Genomic DNA, 18,293 nt, shown 5'->3' on the forward strand with positions numbered 1-18,293 from the left:
TCCGTATCCTCTTACCATTCCGTACAGCACCCGGCCCTTTCTTTAAGGTCTTAAACCCAGGGAGCGGGAGGTGGGGGGGAGAGGGTCTCTGAGAATTAGTGCAGAGAAAGATGATGACTATTTTAAGGGCTGTGCTGAGGGGGTGGAAAAAGGCAGAGCTTATGCCTGTGCTGCTTCAGCTGCATTGAAGAGGACTTAGCACAGATGGATTGTGCATTACAAAATGTAACACATAATTCAAGCTGTCAGCTTAATCAGACTGTTTCCAGGAAGCAACCTGTAAAAGAGAAGGACCTCTTGTTTGCTGACCTCTGATCCGTAGCCTGCTGCAGATTGTCATACATTTTGTTTTTCTTTATGTTGGTGTCCCTTCCTTCCCCTTCCCTTTTTATTATTGTATCCCTCTCGAGTGGCACCCTGGAAGGACCACCCAGCGGGAGAAAAACAATGGGAAACTAGCCGGCCGCTAAAATACAGGGTTTGTAAGACTGGGGGAAAAGAAAAAGCACTGTTTAACTGCATATGTGATCTCCCTGGTATTGTTTTGCTTATTAAATGTCTAGGAAACTCAACTAAATGCGCGGCAGCTCCCACTTCATTTTTCACTGTTGCCCAACAGTCCGATGGGAACACAACTTTCAGTGTAGCTCAACACCATTGCAAAAATAATGCAAGTTTTTGTGCACAGAGCTTTTCGCTTGAGGGGGTGTAAACCAAGGTTAACTGTATAAATATATCAGCTTCTACACACGGGGGAAGAAAAAATAAATCTTTATTGAGGCTGCGGGGCTCTGCAGGCACCCGGCCCAGCTGGGGCATTGCTGGTGGAGACCTGGCCGGGAAAGTCCCCAACAAAGCAGGCAGGCGGGCTGGGCCTCAATAGCCATTTACACCTCTGTTCGAGGATTAGCCTGCTGTATTGTTTCAATGTTTAAGTCCTAATTTGCATCATTATAGAGGTGCAGCTTCATCAAAACCCCTCTGAGGTCCCAGTTATGTCCCCATACCTGTAGGTGGTCACCAGATTTATTCTGATTGTGGAGGTGAAGGAATTAAACTACCCGGTGCAGGAGTAATTTCAATGCAGCGTCTCAGGCTCTGTCTGATTTTTTTGGATGGTTTGTTTGCATATGTGCTTTTTTTTAATTCTTCTTACAGAGCTCCAGCAACATAGTTTTTGCTGTTGTTCGCTTTGGAAAGCTCAAATGAGGGTGTTTGTTTTTCCAGCTGGTGCGATGGGAATGCATTTAAAATACCTGTTGCAGCTCAGGTCGCTTCAAGCCCTGTTTACTGTCTGTCCGCAGGCACTGCGGGATGCTGGCAGGACTCTCCTGTGCGCTGCAGCTGATAGAAGAAACGGTGGTGAGGATGAGCCCCCAGCACCGGGCGCTGTACCAGGGCCAGCATGTGGGGACGATGGGGACAGCGGAGCTGCTCAGGTGAACGCCGCTTCCCTGCGAGCTACCTCCCGGAGTGGGTAGGAACCGGGGAGGCAGGCAGCGCTGCCTACCCCTTAACCTATCCCCTGTGTTCTTGTTTGCTTGCTGCCCTACATCTAGTGTAATGCTCATAATAGTTCTGTTGTTGATTGCTTACACGCTTCTAATTAAATTCAGGTGAGCAGTGGCGAGAGGCTGTTACCAAGCAGCTTTGCAGGAGCCTGTTGAGATGGGAGCCAGGGGTCCTCGCTCTTGCAATGACAAATGGCTGGCACAAAGAGCAAGCGGGCTCCTGCAAACAAACGTTGCCAGTTGCTAAGATGCTTCCCTCCCCTTCCACCATTTTAATGTCATCAGAGAGCTGAAATATGGCACTTAGAAGCACATACGCAAATTACTCCAACAAATACTCTTCCCTAAATGTAGCACTCTTTGCAGCCTTGCTCTGCTGCGAGCAGATCCCTTAGGTGAAGTAAATACTTATTTCCAAGAATAAGAGCATCCCCTTAGCTAGTAATGGTTTACTGAGGTAGAAAACAATAACCAGAAAAACAATTTCTTCTTTGAGGTAGAAGAGCAAAGAGAATCACCAAAACCCACGTGCTAGCAAAACCAGGTCAGAGTGCCCTCGCTGCCCCTCCGCAGCACAGGCTCTTAGTTACCAGAACTTGGAATGGCTTTATAATTTTATTTAAAATTATATGTCAGCCTCCTTAAACCAGGATTCTCATAAGCACTTGGCAGTTAGAGGATTTCTGGGGAATGACGAGGAAGGGTTCCCAAACTGTCCTGGCCCCTCCAGCCTGCCACTGGTGGTGGGTTCCTGCGACATAAGTGCTTTGGCCACGGCATGGCCGGGGCTGCCTGGCCGAGAAGGGCTTTCACTGAGTGGATGTGCGCAGGTTCCTCTCTCCCTCTCAAAAAGCAGAGGTGTGAGATTAAACCTGGCATTTTCTAAGTCCTGGGTTTAACTTCCCTGTCCTGTTCAGCATCTTTTGCAGAGTGTTGTGGGTGTTTGTCCCTCTGGGCTGTCCTGCCAGCTATCCCCTTAGCCAGGAGAAGTGTCACAGATCCTGCCTCCAAACAGATGCTGGCTGTCTGGGCTTTATAAAAACATTGCATGTAACACCTGCTTTATTTTGTAGCTTTTGTAATCAGTCCGGCAGTCTGAAAGAAGAAGACCTTGAAGCATGCGAAGCAGTTGTCCTTCATCAGCTTCAGGCTTTATTACCGAGCGTGCTGAATGGATCCCTCCTACCTGAGAAAACACTCGATGCTAAAGGTGGAGTGGTGGATGGAAAGCAAACCAGGTATTGCAGACACAAAACTTGTGTGTGGGTGTGATTAACATTCTCTTCTTTCCTCCCCAAGTCTGCTCTGTCTCTCTGGCACAGAGAAAGCAGACCAGGGGCCAGACCTCCAATCGCACTGGAAAATAAAGATGTCTGAGTGCTGATCTTTATGCATCTTGGCAGCAGCCGTGCAGCTTGAAATGAGAACGTTAAGCAAATTCATTTCTTTTCCTTTTCATTCACTGATGGTGAATCATATTCCACCAGGCAGCGCTGGGGCCAGGTCCCCCCATCTCATCCAGTCCACAGCATCTCCCTACCCCGAGGCTGCTCTGGCAGGGATAGAAAAGTATTAACTTCAGTGACCTCTTAGCCAGTAATTTCTGTGATCTTCAACATGAGTCTCAGGCACATAAGGATGGGTAACGTAATTTTGAGAAGCAAATTATTTTTCTGTGGAGCGGAAGATGCATATAGACTTGAAAAACAACAAACCACAGTTATTCAAAATTTTTTTTCTGCGTATGCCACAAGGACAAATGAGAATTGATTTTTTTTTTTTGTCTCTTTAATGCAGTAATGAAAACAATTTCTGTTCTTTCTTTCTTAGCTTCTGTCTAGACCTTCCTCCCTGTTACAGGCTCAGCAATGCTCAAGTGTTAGCAGGATCGGGGCACTTGTGAGCACTGAAGAGTGGTCTATTTAACCATACCTGGTCCTCCTTTCGAGGCTGATATGCCTGCGAGCACTAATATGTTGTTGTATTTCCCGAATGGTTTCTTAGGGACACACACTTGTGGAGTTAATTGGAATTCACTCCTCTGTTTGTGAAACTTCATTGGAGCAACTGGAAAAACAAACATCTGTGGCAAACAAGATTGCAGGTTCTATAGTTTCTGCTTTAAAAGGCACTTTTGCTCAAAAAAAATAACAAGAATTCTGGAGGAAAAGAAAGACAAGCCTGGGGAGGTGGGTGCCCAGCAGAGTGGCTGATGAAGTAAGTGAGGTTTGCTCAAGGCTGAGATCTGGGGCTGCAGAAAAGGTTTAATGAGTCTCAGGATGGACCCAGGGGACAGAAATGATGATGATCGCCCCTGCCTGTCCTCCCCAGGTTTGTAGAAGTCATGAGTGACTTTTTACATTTTCCACTTCAGACACATTTAAAAGAAAAAGCAGGAATTAAGGACAAAACATGTGATGGCTTTTCGCACTGCATGTTGACCTGCTTGTTCAAGTAGATGAGTAGCGTGCCACCTGGGTGAGTCTCGTGTACATGGGGGGGTCCCACTAATGGTGCTTGGGTTTGTTTTTCAGGCCAGAGCAGCAGTGGGACACGTATCTGCTGCGGACTTGCTTGAGCAACCATGCCCTGTTCCTGAGAGAGCACCAGGTTCAGCTCACGGAAGAAGTGGCGGAGATGTTTGAAAGCCTGCTGGTTTCCAGCAAGGAGGCGCAGGATGGCCAGGTTGGATCTAATAACATCTAAATCAATGACAGCTAGAGACCGATCTGCACAGCTCAGGCGAGCTGCGCCCTGTGCTGCTAACGCAATCCGGCACGTGGGCTTTAGGGGGAACAGCAAGCAGGCTGTTCATTAATCAGCCGTGGGGATGGTTAGGAGGTGTGTAAGAAGAGAATATGAGTTCTTCGCTTGTCTTAGTGCAAACACATGCAGCACTTCATCCCACAAAGAAAGCAGTCTCTTTAAGGTCTCCAGGAGGATGTCTGTTTTCCACCCTTCAAGCCACTTATTTATTTAAACAAGCTCACATTTGCTGTGGTGTGAATTTATCACAAGGCTTATATCATCTGTCTTTCTCTCTGGCTTAGTAGCTTTTTATCATGAATGGTGTATTTTATTTTTTTTAAACAGAGTTATGTTTGGTGCATTGAATGCGCAGAGCATTTTACAAATAGCAGTGTGCTCATTTTTTGTAAACCTTAATGCAAAAGGTGTTAAACTCTTTAAAACAAAAAATAAAAAGAAGTTGGCATTCAGTAGACCTGCAATTACCCCAACCTCTTTTTCTGCAAACTCAGAGCAGCCAGCCATGCGGGGAGGGCAGGGCTCTGATTCCTGCTGGGCAGGGCTCTGATCCCTGCTGCCTCCAGCTGCAGCCATGCCAGCAAAGCTGGGACTCTGGCACTGGGGTGACATCCCAGCTGCTTCTGCACCACCCCTGCGGTGGGAACCGGGAATTCTGCCAAGGAGCTCACCGGTAATGAGTTAGCCCGATGGTCTGCTCCAAAAAATATTTGCAGAAAATATTTTTCCTCTGATTTTTAGTGAGAAATTAGAAAGCAGTTTGAACTGCTTTGCTATATTCTAGTTTTATTTGAAACAAGTAACAGAGCTTTAACGTTTTAGTCAGTTGTATGCTTTCAATGATAGCCAGAGTGACTTCTTTTTTTTGTGTGGGGATAAGTGATTTGTATTCTGTTCTTAAAGCATTCAGGCAAGTAGAAGATGTGAGCAAGGAATGTATCATTGTGCTGGTGACAGATAAACAAATACAGTTCATAAATTTATAATTGCATGTAAAAACTTTGTAACAAAGTCAAAGCTCAATGACACAAGCTTTATGGGTGAAGGGGAGCTGGTGCAGTAGGAACACCTTTTCTGTGCAGCGGGATGGTCTCTTGGCTGCGGACGCTCTGGAATCCAGCACCCTTTTCAGCCAGGTTCCGCTCCTGTAAGAACAAGACCCACATGGCTCATGCAGGATGGTGGATGTCTTCACACCCTGATGGAGATGTTGGCCACCACAGAGTCGCCCTGGTCCTTGTGACTCCGAATGCCAAGCTTTGTTTCTCCTGGTGGGAACTGTCCTGCCTGGATTAACTGTGGTGTCAGCTTTTACAGGGATAGCTTGTATTTGGTGGTGGTGGTTTGTGCCTCTTTGGACATTACATGAGAGTACAAATAGGTAAACAAAGTACTGCTGGTGTGAGAAATCCACGCTGAGATGAACTGCTATGTGGGAATTAATTTCTTTCAATAGTAAAGATTTGCCAATCCTGCCTGTAATTTAAGGCACTCTTTACATTAAGAAAATAAGACTTTAAAACTCCTGGGTTTTTTGAATGAAGTAGCAGCTTGCTCACATTGGTTTTGTATGGAGTCTTCCTATATGTAATTTTAATAGAAAGAAAAAAATGGTGAGCTATGTGCTTAACACTGAAAAGTTGCATTCTGGGCTCCTGAATAAATATGGGTTAATGAGGAGGGGGCAGATGCAGGATAACAATTTTTTCATAAGTCCAAAAAAGTTTTGGTTTGAAGCTGTCCATACTCTCAGGTCAGTACATAAAAAATAAGTTACCAAACCTGGAGTTGTCTCTGAAATGTTGGTCCTCATTGCTGAAGGCTTACTATTTTAGTAAACAATTGGAAAATTAGAGCAGAAAATCTAGTAGATTTTAAAGACTCAAGTCTGTATTTTGTGTTACAAAATAAAACCAAGAGGAACACCCTACAATAAAGAAGAGGTAGAAAGGATGCCCAGAAAGCCTTTGCTGCTCTTTGTGAAATAATAAATGCCAGGAAGGATGGTTCCTCCTGCTCTTGGGAAGAGCTTTACAAAGCCACACACAGTACTCTTAATGCAGATGGATGACAACCTAAGATGTTCTTGCTTTATTTTAAGCCTGCTTTTAACTCAGCCATATTTATGATATAACATATTACAGTTCCCCAGAAAGGTATTGGCTTCCGACTTAATTTTTAGCGTCAAAAATACACTTAACTACGGAGGTCTGAATAGCGCTGCCGCAGAGGGCTGCGTGCACAGGCAGAACAAACTTCACGAACGTGCAGGAATAACACGGATTTAAATCAGAACCGCAGCTGGCTGAGGCTATCTTGGGCAAGCTGTGCTTTGGGTTCTCTGCTTTCAGGTTCCTTGCTTTTGGTGTTGTTTTAAGCTGCAGCTATTGCTCACGCTGTGGGTTCACTTGCCTTGTTGCAGCGCGCCTGAAATGGAGAGATTTCTTTTCAGTCTGGTGCTGTTGCAGTGTGTTTGATGCACCCTTCTGTTTTGCTTACCCTGAATGCGTGAAGCAGGGAATACTGAGAATTTCCAGAAAACCGAGTGATTGAAAGAATAATTCAAAGTTTGTGTTACTTCAAGGCAGAATGCAATTTCTGAGCTAGTGCTGAATTAACTCAGAGGTAATTTAACATCTAACAAAAACACCCTGGAAACAGATTACATTCTGAAGTGTAGATTAGCCTAAACGGATGTTGGAAAATGCTCAAGATGAAGGATAATAGGGCCATGGCTATTTTTATTTTTTTAATGCTGCAGGCTCTACCGGTGTTGAGAGAAGTCCTTCCCGAAGAGTGTGGGGATAGGTCATCTATTCAGAGTAACGAATCCTCTTCTAGCTTGCCATCGATCCCAAACGGCAGCGGGGAAATCAAGCAGGCAAAACACGCTCCCCAGCTCGCTGGCGCGGGAGAACAAGGTAACAAGTGTTAAAAGGTCTGGCTGTGAGCTCAAACTTATTGTCCTTCTCTGCATATATGTATTTTCTATCCAGATCTGCAGGGGGACTATCTTACAGCATCTGGAGAATTAACGTATATTTGTAATGAACTTTGGGGGATTTTCCTGAATATCTCAGTATCCCTTGTCATTCTTGTTACTTCTTAAAATAAGTGGTGCCTATTGAGACTGGTTTTTTAGTGCAGGAGTAGAGAAGCAAGCCTTGTGTCAGTTATTACAAATGGATTTGTAGGAGTGTGTGTGTGTAAGAAATGTCTGCCATTCAGAAATAGTGGGATATATTTGTTGCCTTTTATTATAAAGCCAGACGGCAGAATAAATTTTCAAAAATAAAAGGGTTCATGCTGAGAAAGGTGTGCGGTGCCGTTTCAGAGCATAGAAGGTGAACGCATTTGTGAAAACCCAGTTAATTTCTTTAGATAAGGAAGTAATATATTAGTCCGGCGTAATAACTGGCAACGGCAACTTGCTCGGTCTGCTCTCAGAGCATCCCTTACATCAAAGTCCGGAAGAGACAGGCAATTAGGTTGCAGTGCTCTTTACACAGCAAATGTAAACAAACTGCTTTAGGCCTCCTAAATTCACACGACTTTTATCCACGGAGGAGACGGAGACTTTGATTTAAACTAATTTTCTGCAGTCTGTATGATATACGCTGCTGCTGTCGGGCTGCCGGACGAGATCGCAGAGTTACTGTGGGTTGTTTGTTTCCTAAATCCCATCGGGTCTTAAATTATTGAAGACATTTGGTTAGCTTGTCCTTTTCTCTGGAAGCTACAGAGAGGCAGGGCAGCCTCGCATGCGAGGAAAGTTCACAGTAGGCGCCTCTTTTAAGAACAGTAATGGATAGTTTAGATCAATAAACAAGAGATAACAAAAGTGAGAAATTAAAGGGAGTAGGGCTTAAAAGCAAACAAACCAGTCTGATCACTGCGACTTTGAAATGTGTTTCATTATGGTGTGTTCACATCCAGAAGTCACAAGCTGGTGTGAAGATGAGAGCAAGGAAGAAAGCGTGGTCAAAAAGATTCCTATTACAGGTAAAAGTCACGACTGCATATTAACCTCGAATCCAGTATTCAACTTGATTATATAATCAAAACACGGCGTTTTAGTGGTTTGGGTCCACTAGTAGTGAGTAAATTCAGCTACTACACACCAAGCGCAAAGATTAAACATCAGATCATAAAGTCCAGGCTTATGTTAACATAAGCCAAGATGGAAAGTACCAGTGCCTATGTAATTCCTTGTAATCATGTTATACATTTAAACCGTGTGGATATCCTGTCATTTAGCCTTTCAGGTCCCGGTATCAGTGTTACAAAGGTCAGTCTCCATGGGGAAGATCTAGTAATTATATGGCAAACTACAGATGTTTCTGATTTGATTCTTTTCTTTTCTCGAGTAATTGAATGTGTATCATTAGAATAAGCACAGGGGAAAACCCTGCGAGCCGGGAAGACGTGCCTTTGCCTCTGTTACAAAAGCTGCCTGATAACACAAATTTTTTATCAATAAGGTTTTATCAAGACGTGTCCAGATCCTCCTGCAGAAGATGTACGAGGCTTGCGTAGGATCCCGAGATGTGGCTGCTTTTCGGTCCTGGGGTATCGATAATGCATTAGTATTCAGGGCAGGGCTCTGCGCAATGAGTCTCAATTTGCTTTTGCCTGAGTTTGTAAAGTGGTGGGCTGCTTCCTTATAAATTTTGATGTTTGTCTAAATATTTATTTATGCAGGTGTGTACTCCGACAGAAAGGTGCGAGGGCATCTGCTTATGCAACACTCGCTGTTGCTTTTCTGCGCTTTTATGGCTTCAAAATTGCCTGTCTTTCAGAGAGCAATTCATTTCTCTATAGAGGTTTTCCTCTGCTGCTTTTTGAGCCTAATTTGCAGCTGAAATGTAAAAAAGTGCTGCTTGTATTCCTGAATTATACCGCAGCAATAATATTCCTATGTTAGCCCAATAAAACTTAGATTTTATTTTTTCTTCTAGAGAGTAGAACGCTTTCCATTTTCTTGCTTCTTAAAATGTCCCTCAGTCACACATGGCAACGTATTTTAAAACTTGAATTGCACTGATTTGCAGAGGAATTAAAAGCCACTTAAATCCTTTTCCTAAAACAAAACACACTTCTCATTTGAAAATGAATCTAAAATTTTGCAAATCTTGGAATTGGTTCGATTCTGTTTGTAAGTTAAGAGGATTCAAATTTGAGGATTGGGGTTTAAGTTCCCTGAACTGTAGAGTGCCAGCACGAACAATGTCAGGAATGGTGACTCCCTCCAACTAATACCTTCCCTGAGACTTTTTTTTAAGGAGAATACTGACCCTTGAGTTTGGATCTCCGTAGCTGCCAGTGCTTTTGGTTTGCTTCTCCCCACCCTGAAATTTCTGACTTATCAATACCGGTCTTAGCTGTGATTTTGCATACAGACTCTGTTGCAGTTTTTGCTGCCAGGGACCCGGTGGTCTGTGTGGCTGGTTGCTGTGTTAGATGTCAGTCAGCCAAAAGCCAAGCCACGATGGCCATTCCCCTTCACTGCTTCTCCCGTAGTGTTCCTACTGCAGGGGCACGCAAATACTAATGCTTCCTCTTTGTAAAAACGCTGGGAAACTCTCCCTTGCTTAAACACTGAAACCAGTAACTTCAGCTTGAAATCTGTTCTTTCTTAATGTGCTTTCTTTACTGTTTTGTTGCAGCGTGTTTCCAGTAGCCAGTGGCCACGTTGTCTCTAGGAGTGAGGCTTTTCATATCTCACTTGAAAGCAAAGTTGCTCCTTTCAGATGCGATTCATCTTCAGCCCGTGATCTTTTCCGGGCTTCTTGTTCTCTTCTGGCTCCTCGCCCCTCCAGCCGGTGGCTTTTTCCCTTTTTGCTCATCATTATTTTTTGTAGACCATGGCCCTGGAGCACTGAAATTGTTCAGTGCCTAAAATAGAGGCAGCATCTCTCTGTGTCGTCTTTTGGGCTCAAATGACTTGTTTGAGGGTTTGGCTTTGTGTTTTCAGAAGAACTGATATTTAATGTCCATTCCATACGTGACCATTTGCTGTACTACTTTTTCTAAGCTTAAGGGATACAAATTTTGGGTTTCTTTCAGTACTTGCTGCATTCTGTAAGGGTTTTAATTGTTAGTTTGGAACACTGTAAGCCTTGGGGCTTTGGGGTTTTGATGGGCTTTGTTGTGAGAGCTGGGTGGATGTGCTTCCAAACAGTCTCCTGTAATGGCCCTTTACAAATGCTTCGGTGGTTTTGGTTTATTTTTCGTTCAACTTACAGAAAAATAGAATCAAAATGTTTACTTTAATATTCTGTAAATGTTCCAGAAGTGTGTGTATTTTTTTCTTTAAAGCCTGTGGAGGAGGCAGGAGATAGCTGTGTGACTTTGGGAAAAGGACTGTTTTCGCGTCGTAGCTGGCGTGGCGTTGGATGTCCCCTAGAGACAGCCCCTGCTGGTCCCTGAAACCACTTGCGCGAGGACCGGCTTCACCCAGAGCCCTTCTAAACAGGGGCTTGAGCTGAAATGTCATCTGAGCTGTTCCCATCGTTACACGTGAGCTTTTTAAACCCATGGTCAACCCATGCTCGTAGCATAAAGATGGCTTCCTTCCTAGAGCCTTGTCCTAAGCTTGTTGTGATAACTGACTTTAGAAGGATTATATTTTGTGTATGGTGCACCCAGAGAGGAGTTAGCTATTAACAGCAATCTCATTTTATACCAGGTTATGTGAGGACAGAGGAGGATACGCAGACTCGTTCTCAGTTTCCTCATGGATGCTTTGTGTTTTTGTTGTGGGAAGACATGTAAAAGAAATTGTCCAGCTTCTTGCTGTTCCTGAGGTAGGCAAATAATGCAAGGTTAAAAAGAAAGGATAAAGTCCATTATTTCTTGTTTTGCTGGATAACTGTTCAGGAGTCTCATTTATGAGTAGGAAACAGCTGATTTTATTGAAGGGGCAGGTTTGTTAAATCTTTAACAAAACCAGATTCTGTCCCTAGCCTTCATTTATGGCTTTGATTTAAATAGACGTTAAATCTGGAAAGCATTTGAATAAAAATGGTGTTACTTCTCTGCTCATCAGCTTTACTTTCACAACATCTGGAATGTTACCTTCCATCTGCTTTCCAGGTATAAAATCTCTAACATAGAAATAAGGAGGAAAAAACCCTCTTAAGAAGAAAAAAAAATTAGTCCTTCTTGATATATGATAGGGGAACATGAAAGGGCACAAATCCAATTCTGCTTTCCTTTTTAGGTCACCTTTAATGAGCCAATAATCCCACCAACACTTTTCCCACACCCACCCGTCCTTCCCGGTGAGGTTCTCCTTTGAGCTTGAAGTTGAAAGGTTCCTGAGGTTCCGCTTGGAGTACACTAATAAAGGCATTAATAAGTCAACCCAACTTCTTGCTTCATTTGATATCAACCCCTTCGCAACTGCTGTTATAAAAAAAGTTCATCTACGCATGATGAATCGCTGTTGTGGTCTGACGACACTACCTTGGGACAGCGTAAGGTTGTGCGTTCTGCTTAAATTAGTTTGGATTACGTACTCCAATAGGTGATATTTATGCTGCTCGATTTAGGTTCCTGAAAGACCTTGGAGTCTTTCCACAGTTATGTATCCTGAGTGAAAATTCTTCTTCAATCTTTAAACAGAGGCAGCAGCTTCTAGCAGTATTCTCGATGCATGGCTTGCTCCACTGGGATTTCCCGAGTCCGCTGGTCATCCAAGTGTCTCCTCTTGAGAGGCCAGCATCGTACATTGATACACTCCTATGATAAGAGTATTTTATCCTTTTTTTTTTTTAGTTTAAAGGAATGGGGGGAGATACTTGTTGGTATTTGACCTACTTCTGGATACTGGCTACTGCGGCGGTCTGCTTAGGTTTTAATTTGGAGATTTTTTTACATCTATTTGCTCTCCAAAGAGCACATCCTTCTATCAGATTTGCAGGTAGCCCTTATCCTCCCTCTGTATGCAAGGTTTTTGCTTTATTGCAAGGGAAGTTAGTGTGTAGAAGAGCCTGTATTCGGCCACCTGGCACCCACACCTCTGGTCCCAAGGCCGGTGGCTGTGTGCTGGCAGTGGCACGACAGCTGACAGCCCACCTTTAACCCCACCGAGCTCTTTGTAGATTATCAGCAAGCGCAGTAATTAGCGTTAATGTGGTGGAGGAGCTTGTTCAGATTAAAAGTTCCTCTGGGCAGGAGCTATTTTTTGGTACAGGACCTAGCAGTGTGGCAGACCCAACCCACCAGGACTTCTGAACACAGGAGCAGTACCTGCTGCCAAGGTAACTGTAAAACCACACAGCTCGCAGGCTGCGCTGATCCGGGTAATATTCCTTCCAAGGCATTATTGACTCTGAAGTCTAGTGACAGCTGAAATACCCACGCTGTTGACTATTTTATTGGTGGTAAGAGTACACAGAAAAAGTCAAGTTCCTTTTGGTGAAGTTACTTTCTCACTTGCGTATGGGAGGAAAATACAGATACATGTCTGGGCTGAGCCTGCGAAAGCACCAGTGCCTTTTGCCCCCCAACTACCTCTGTTTGCATACGGGATTATTGACTGGAGGTAACGGACGATAGCTCTTCATAGCTTTGGAGTGGCATACAAAGTGCTCCTGTTCCTCTCCAGGAGAGCAGCACCACGGCTTACTTACGTGCTTTGTCGCTTCGGTCAAAGATTTCACTTAGGCTTACAAACGGTGTGGGCTGCACGTGAACCCTGTGATGAACACAGCGGTATTTCTGCTTTCCCAGTCTGCATTTTAAAAACCAGCGACCTTGGGAGTTACCTTTCCCATTTCCAGGCTGACAGTCAAGCACTTGGAGGTAGTTTGTAGAAGGATGATTAGGTGTCTGCAGATGACTCTTCTGTGGTGGGGCTCCAACTGCAGTGAAGGGCTTTAGTGCTGGTTTTGGTGTTTAAACAGTGTGGGTGTCTTCCTCTGCGAAAGGTGATACAGTTAGCAAGATAGGAATGTTGTGAGTACAAGGCCATGAGCTGGCTGATCTCTTCATTTGCAAAAAATTACATCACATGACTTCTTTTGCTCCCGAGATGTTTGGCTGTAAATGGATGGATGCTGCAACCTAAGCCACAGGAGGAACACATGGAGAAAATACCTTCTTTTCAGTTCTGTGCTGGTACAGTATGTTCTGGGTCAAAGATCACATTAACTGTTCTGCAGAACAAAATAACAGTGGTTCATTTTGCAATGACTTTTTTTTTTTTCCTGGAATTGGTGGCTAATGAAGAAAACTACACCCATTTTGTTCAGAACAAAATTGTAAAAGCGGGCGTGAAAGCTGCTCTGACCTGTGCTGACTGCACCATTAATTCCAAGTTGAAAAGTGTAGAGTGTTTTTAATTAATAGAGGTATCTCAGATCCTCTGCTAGCTCTGAGTGGAGGGAACAATGCATAGGGAAAAAGGCACGAGGAGAGCTGTGTCACCTCAGACACACCAGCGCCCATTCATTATTAGCATCCCAATCTGAGTTTAAAGACTGAGGTTTTTGCCTCTTCTCTACTCAGTGCATCTGTCTTGCTGTGTGCTCAGGATAAAACGAGTGTGTTTCAGCACAGCTCTCGCCATCCCCAGCCCGCGGCAGGGAGGGTATGCTTGGCTTTCACAGCATGGCAAGTTAAATGCTTCTGGCAAAACAAACAAGAACGGAAACACACACACCCTGCAAAACAGACTTTTTGAAACATGTTGTATTGAGCCTTAAACGCAGCCATCGGTTTTATGAAGGAAATACGCTAATCCCCATGAGGGCTTTACGGCACAACACAGTTCTATCAGGAGTGAGGGGTTTAAGGGCTTTCCCTCCTAGCAGTGCTTCTCTTGTACCTTCTCTTTCCTGCCCGGTTCGTTGCACCAGTCGCTCGTGCTTTCTCACAATGGTGAAGCAGGTATTGCTGCGTGCCCAGGCTGGGCTGGTTTTGTGGTCAGCGCTGCACGCCTGTGACAGAGATGCTTCCCTTCTGCCAGCTTACAACGCAGACATGATGGCACAGGGATTAGGCCACGAGTGGGGTAAGAGGAGGTAAGAGCCAGGTGATTGCTCAGCACACAAAGCAGCAGTCACTGCACACCAACTGCTCACGCGTTGTCAGGTGCTTCCTGGGCGCCGTAACTGCAACCCAGGTGAGTGGCCACGTCAGGCCTTATGGGGAGGTGAGCTGGTGGGCTTCCCAGTTCCTAGAGGGATCTCCTGTTTCTGCAGGGTACGTAGGGTGTGAGCCAGCACAAAGATGCTTGAGGGGAACGACTGGACTAATTGGCAAGGCTGTCTGGCGTAACTAAGGCAGAAGTGGAGGCTGGTGGCCCAGTGTTGTGTTATAATGGACAGGTGGGGAAAGCTGGGCTCTGAAGGGCCTTAAAGGTGAAGAAGTAGTTTGTGTGACTGATGGAGTGAAGGAAGGGGAGCTGGTGCAGGCATGGAAAGCATGGGGGAATGGTCTCTTGAGGCCAGTGTGTGTGCAAAAGCCATGAGGATAGCTGCACAACAGTGGCCTGCTTTGAGTTTGTTAGAGCTGGCAAAGACCTGGACTGTGAAGTGCCAACGGGAAAGGTGTGGTGGGTGCGCCTGGACCAAAGACTGGCTCCATGTCACTGCCCCGAGGGATGGGAAGAGTGTTCACAGCAGCAGAGGAAGTTACTCACGCACAGGTAGAAGCAGTTCCCTGAGTTTGCAGATATTAAGGAGCCCACTGGCTGGGTGTCTAACACCTTCCGAAGCTACTGTCCATTCTGGAAACTCTTTTTGTTGTGGTTGGAAGGAGGAAAAGCGCTTGGTCCGTTAACAGACTGACGAGGCAGATGTGTCCCTCTGCACGCGCTGGGTTGAAAGGGGAAGGGTGGTTAGACCCGATTTGTGCACGGGCCGTTTCCTTCACGTTCTGCTTCTCACAGGAAGCAAGCCATGGACACACCGGAGCCGTGTCTGAGGGCACACAAAATGGATTTTGACCATCTGCAGAGTCTGTGGCCTGTGGTGTTCTGTCAGCTGGGCACGCCTGGCGTTGTGCAAGGCAGAGGGACGCCCTCCCGAAGCAAAGCCTGCTCTGTCCCCAGGCAGGAGAGGAGCACGCTATCTCAGCCGCGTTGTGTGTTGTAGTTTGAATTGGTGCACGAGGAGCCCTGAAAAAAGCACCTATTTAAAGCTCTTCCCTGCTGGAGTGAGAAGCAGTTTCTGACAGTTCTGACTTGATGAGATTAAATTAGCTTTTTTTTTTTGCTTTCTCTAAATAATGTACAAGCAAGCGTGAATATTTGATCCTTTGTGGTCAGGGGTTTCCCAGTGCTTGCACACACTGCTCACCCTCCGCTCCGAGCTGCCGTAAGTCTTGCATCCAGGAGGTCCCCTGTGATCTCCACAGGTCTCTGCTCCCCTGCACGTGTACATCACGGGAAAGGAAGGAGGGTGTTACCCCTTTTTTTTTTTTCCCCCCTCTCCTTTTTTTTCTTCCCCTCCATTCTTGATTTTTCTTTTCCTTCATGCATTCTCTGGGAAGCAGTGAGACTTTGTTCTGCAGAGCAGCACGCTGCAGCCAGGGCAGCTCCATGCCTGAGCTCGCTGTCTCCTGTGCTGGCTGGCCGGCGTGCACCTCTTTGTTGGAAGCACCCGAGACTGAGCAGGGTTTCTGCCACTGAAATCCAAGAGCAGAGCAGTGTGATCCTAGAAAGGAGGAGTGTCCAGGATGTACAGAAATACTAAGTTGTCCTGGATTGGAACGAAGTTGGTAACAATTAGGGCTTGCTTATAGTTTCAGTACTCTTTCTCTCTATGTGTGTGTGTATATATATATATATGTATGCAAAGCAGGCTTTTAAAGTGGGATTTGTACTTGAGCATCACGTTCTTTGGAAACGAGTACAAAGATCGGTAATTGTACAATTCCAGTGAATGAGTTCATTTACCTCTTTTTCTTTTTAAAATCAATCTCTGCAGAATGGAAATGAGATACAGAGAGCAGGGAGAAAGGAAAGAAAGGAACGCGTGGATAAAAGATTTTGAAATCGTTGGGTGTTTGGCTGTTTAAGTCATAAAAATCCAAGATCTGTGTCTCCCAAACACAGCTCTCTTGAAAGAGAATGGTTGAAAATACTGATGTACCAAAAACTATTGAGGACTGTAACTATCCAAAATAATCTACATTTAAGGGGAAGAAGAATAAAAATAACCTTGCTTCCTGATTAATTAAAGTAAATGAGAACTTGGGGATTAAAAAAAAAAAAAAGTAAAAAGACCCCAGAAATCCTTCAAGTTTTCCTTTAAGTTGCCATGATGCAATACAGCTCGTCAGAGAATCTCAGTGTTTGCTCTGTTTTCTAAAATGAGGCAAAACATGCAAAAAAGTCACTATTCATAAGCAATCATCATCAGGTAACTTAATTGATAGCAAGGGAGTCTTGTTCTCTTGTGTTTTTAACTAACTTCCACCTCACGGTGAGCAAAAAAAATCTGGAGGCTGCCACTTTTAACTGTGTGGTGCGTGCTCCTCTCTAGACTCTCATCGAACCAAGAGTGTGGCCGTTACGTGCGTCTGTTGGAAACAGGAGTGTGTGGGTGCTCGGGACTGTGTGCTGTTGGGAGGACTGGCCGTTGTTATCTGAAAATTTATATTTCATGTTTTCCCTTACCAGGCTGGGATGCTGGTGATAATAGCTCCAAAGCAGAAGCAAGCCAAGGAACGCATTCGGAAACTAGTTCATCATGGAATGAAAGGAGTCCTCCCTTCTCAAGGTACAGTTGTGAAATCCTTTAACACTTGAAATGCTTCTGTAGACTGACAAACGCCGACAGAAAATGACTGAAGCTCCCATTATTTTATTTATTTTCCCTTTGCCTTGGGTTAAGGTTCGTATTTATATTTAGCTAATAAAGCATCTTAAACTTTGGTACACCTTAGAAAATATTTGTGCCCAAGCCAAGTATTGTTTTGCAGCTGTTGTTTTCTCATTTTCAGACTCAATTGACATCTCAGTGAACCACAAATTAGCGTGTACAGCTGCTCTCAGTAGGGCTGCTCGGGGGCCAGACAATGGGAGTTGTCAGGAGAGGGGCAGACAGAAAACATAAAGTCTTCAGGAAATAAAGTGGTGGCTCTCTTCTCTGTGTATCCGAGATGGAAACTAGCTGTAACTGGAGAACGCTTTTCAGGGGCTCAGGGCTTGGGGGTTTTTTTGTATTTGATACTGGGGTATTTATAACACAATCCATCTTTCTGGCTTTCAAAGTGAGTACGTTTAATTAATGGCCTTACATGTACCTAAAGGGTGCAGTTTTTTTTTTTTTTTTTTTTTTTTTACAAAAAAGAAAAACGAAAGTTGTTTTGTGTTTGGGTTTTTTTTCTTTTCTTTAAACTGCAGCAGTTCCCTTTGGGTCCCTGCGTGGTTCTGCCGGGTGTTCCTTGTATTCTTCGTTGGCGTGTAACGGTAATCAAACAGCAGCAATCAAATTAGTGGTCAAGAAGCAGCAGAAAATAGGGGCTAGCCCAGCCATCTCGTGAAATATTGGCTGGGCTTTAGATCCTTATCTGCTCTTATTAGAACAGCCCAGCACGTGCTGCTCCGCAGCTCCCGCTCTGACAGCCGCCATCGATAGCACTCAGGAAGGGCTTTGCAGCGTTTTGATAAATTTTTAACTCCTTCTGTTTGTACGACATCGCTGGCTTTCTGCAGCTTTTTGGTGCTGCTGTGGATGAGGTGGGGTTTGATACCAGACGCAAGTCCAGTTGTGCAAATGTTGTTCTGCACTTTGTGTTAAAATCACAGTATGTCTGTCATTCAGGGACAGTAGATAAACACAAGCTGTAATACAATACTGAGGAAGGACATGCATGCTGATATTTGGGATTAATTCTTCTAGTCTTATGTGGAAACTCTTCTTTTTCTTTTTTTTTTTAATTTTATTTTCTGGAACTTTGATGTTCCAAATCATACTCCTTAATGCTATGAAATGCAAGGGTGCTCCTAGATGTGAATTTTTAAGTGTTAAATTTTAGTCATTCACTGAAGCCCAGGACAGC

The 18,293-nt window shown here is 44.6% G+C and overlaps 1 protein-coding gene across 1 annotated transcript in view; it reads left to right on the forward strand.

The window, feature by feature from the left end:
- Nucleotides 1-17,008, forward strand: part of KIZ (kizuna centrosomal protein) — a gene marked incomplete at both ends in the record, with an annotated part of 35,865 nt that extends 18,857 nt beyond the window's left edge. The window contains 6 exons of the mRNA XM_010087660.1: nt 1,305-1,439; nt 2,585-2,749; nt 4,046-4,196; nt 7,039-7,198; nt 8,214-8,279; nt 16,909-17,008. Of these exons, the coding sequence (XP_010085962.1) occupies nt 1,305-1,439; nt 2,585-2,749; nt 4,046-4,196; nt 7,039-7,198; nt 8,214-8,279; nt 16,909-17,008 (777 nt within the window). The remainder of the gene's footprint in view (nt 1-1,304; nt 1,440-2,584; nt 2,750-4,045; nt 4,197-7,038; nt 7,199-8,213; nt 8,280-16,908) is intronic.
- Between the last annotated feature and the right edge of the window lie 1,285 nt (nt 17,009-18,293).

Source organism: Pterocles gutturalis, unplaced genomic scaffold, assembly GCF_000699245.1.
Source record: "Pterocles gutturalis isolate BGI_N339 unplaced genomic scaffold, ASM69924v1 scaffold23186, whole genome shotgun sequence".
Lineage (NCBI taxonomy): Eukaryota > Metazoa > Chordata > Aves > Pterocliformes > Pteroclidae > Pterocles > Pterocles gutturalis.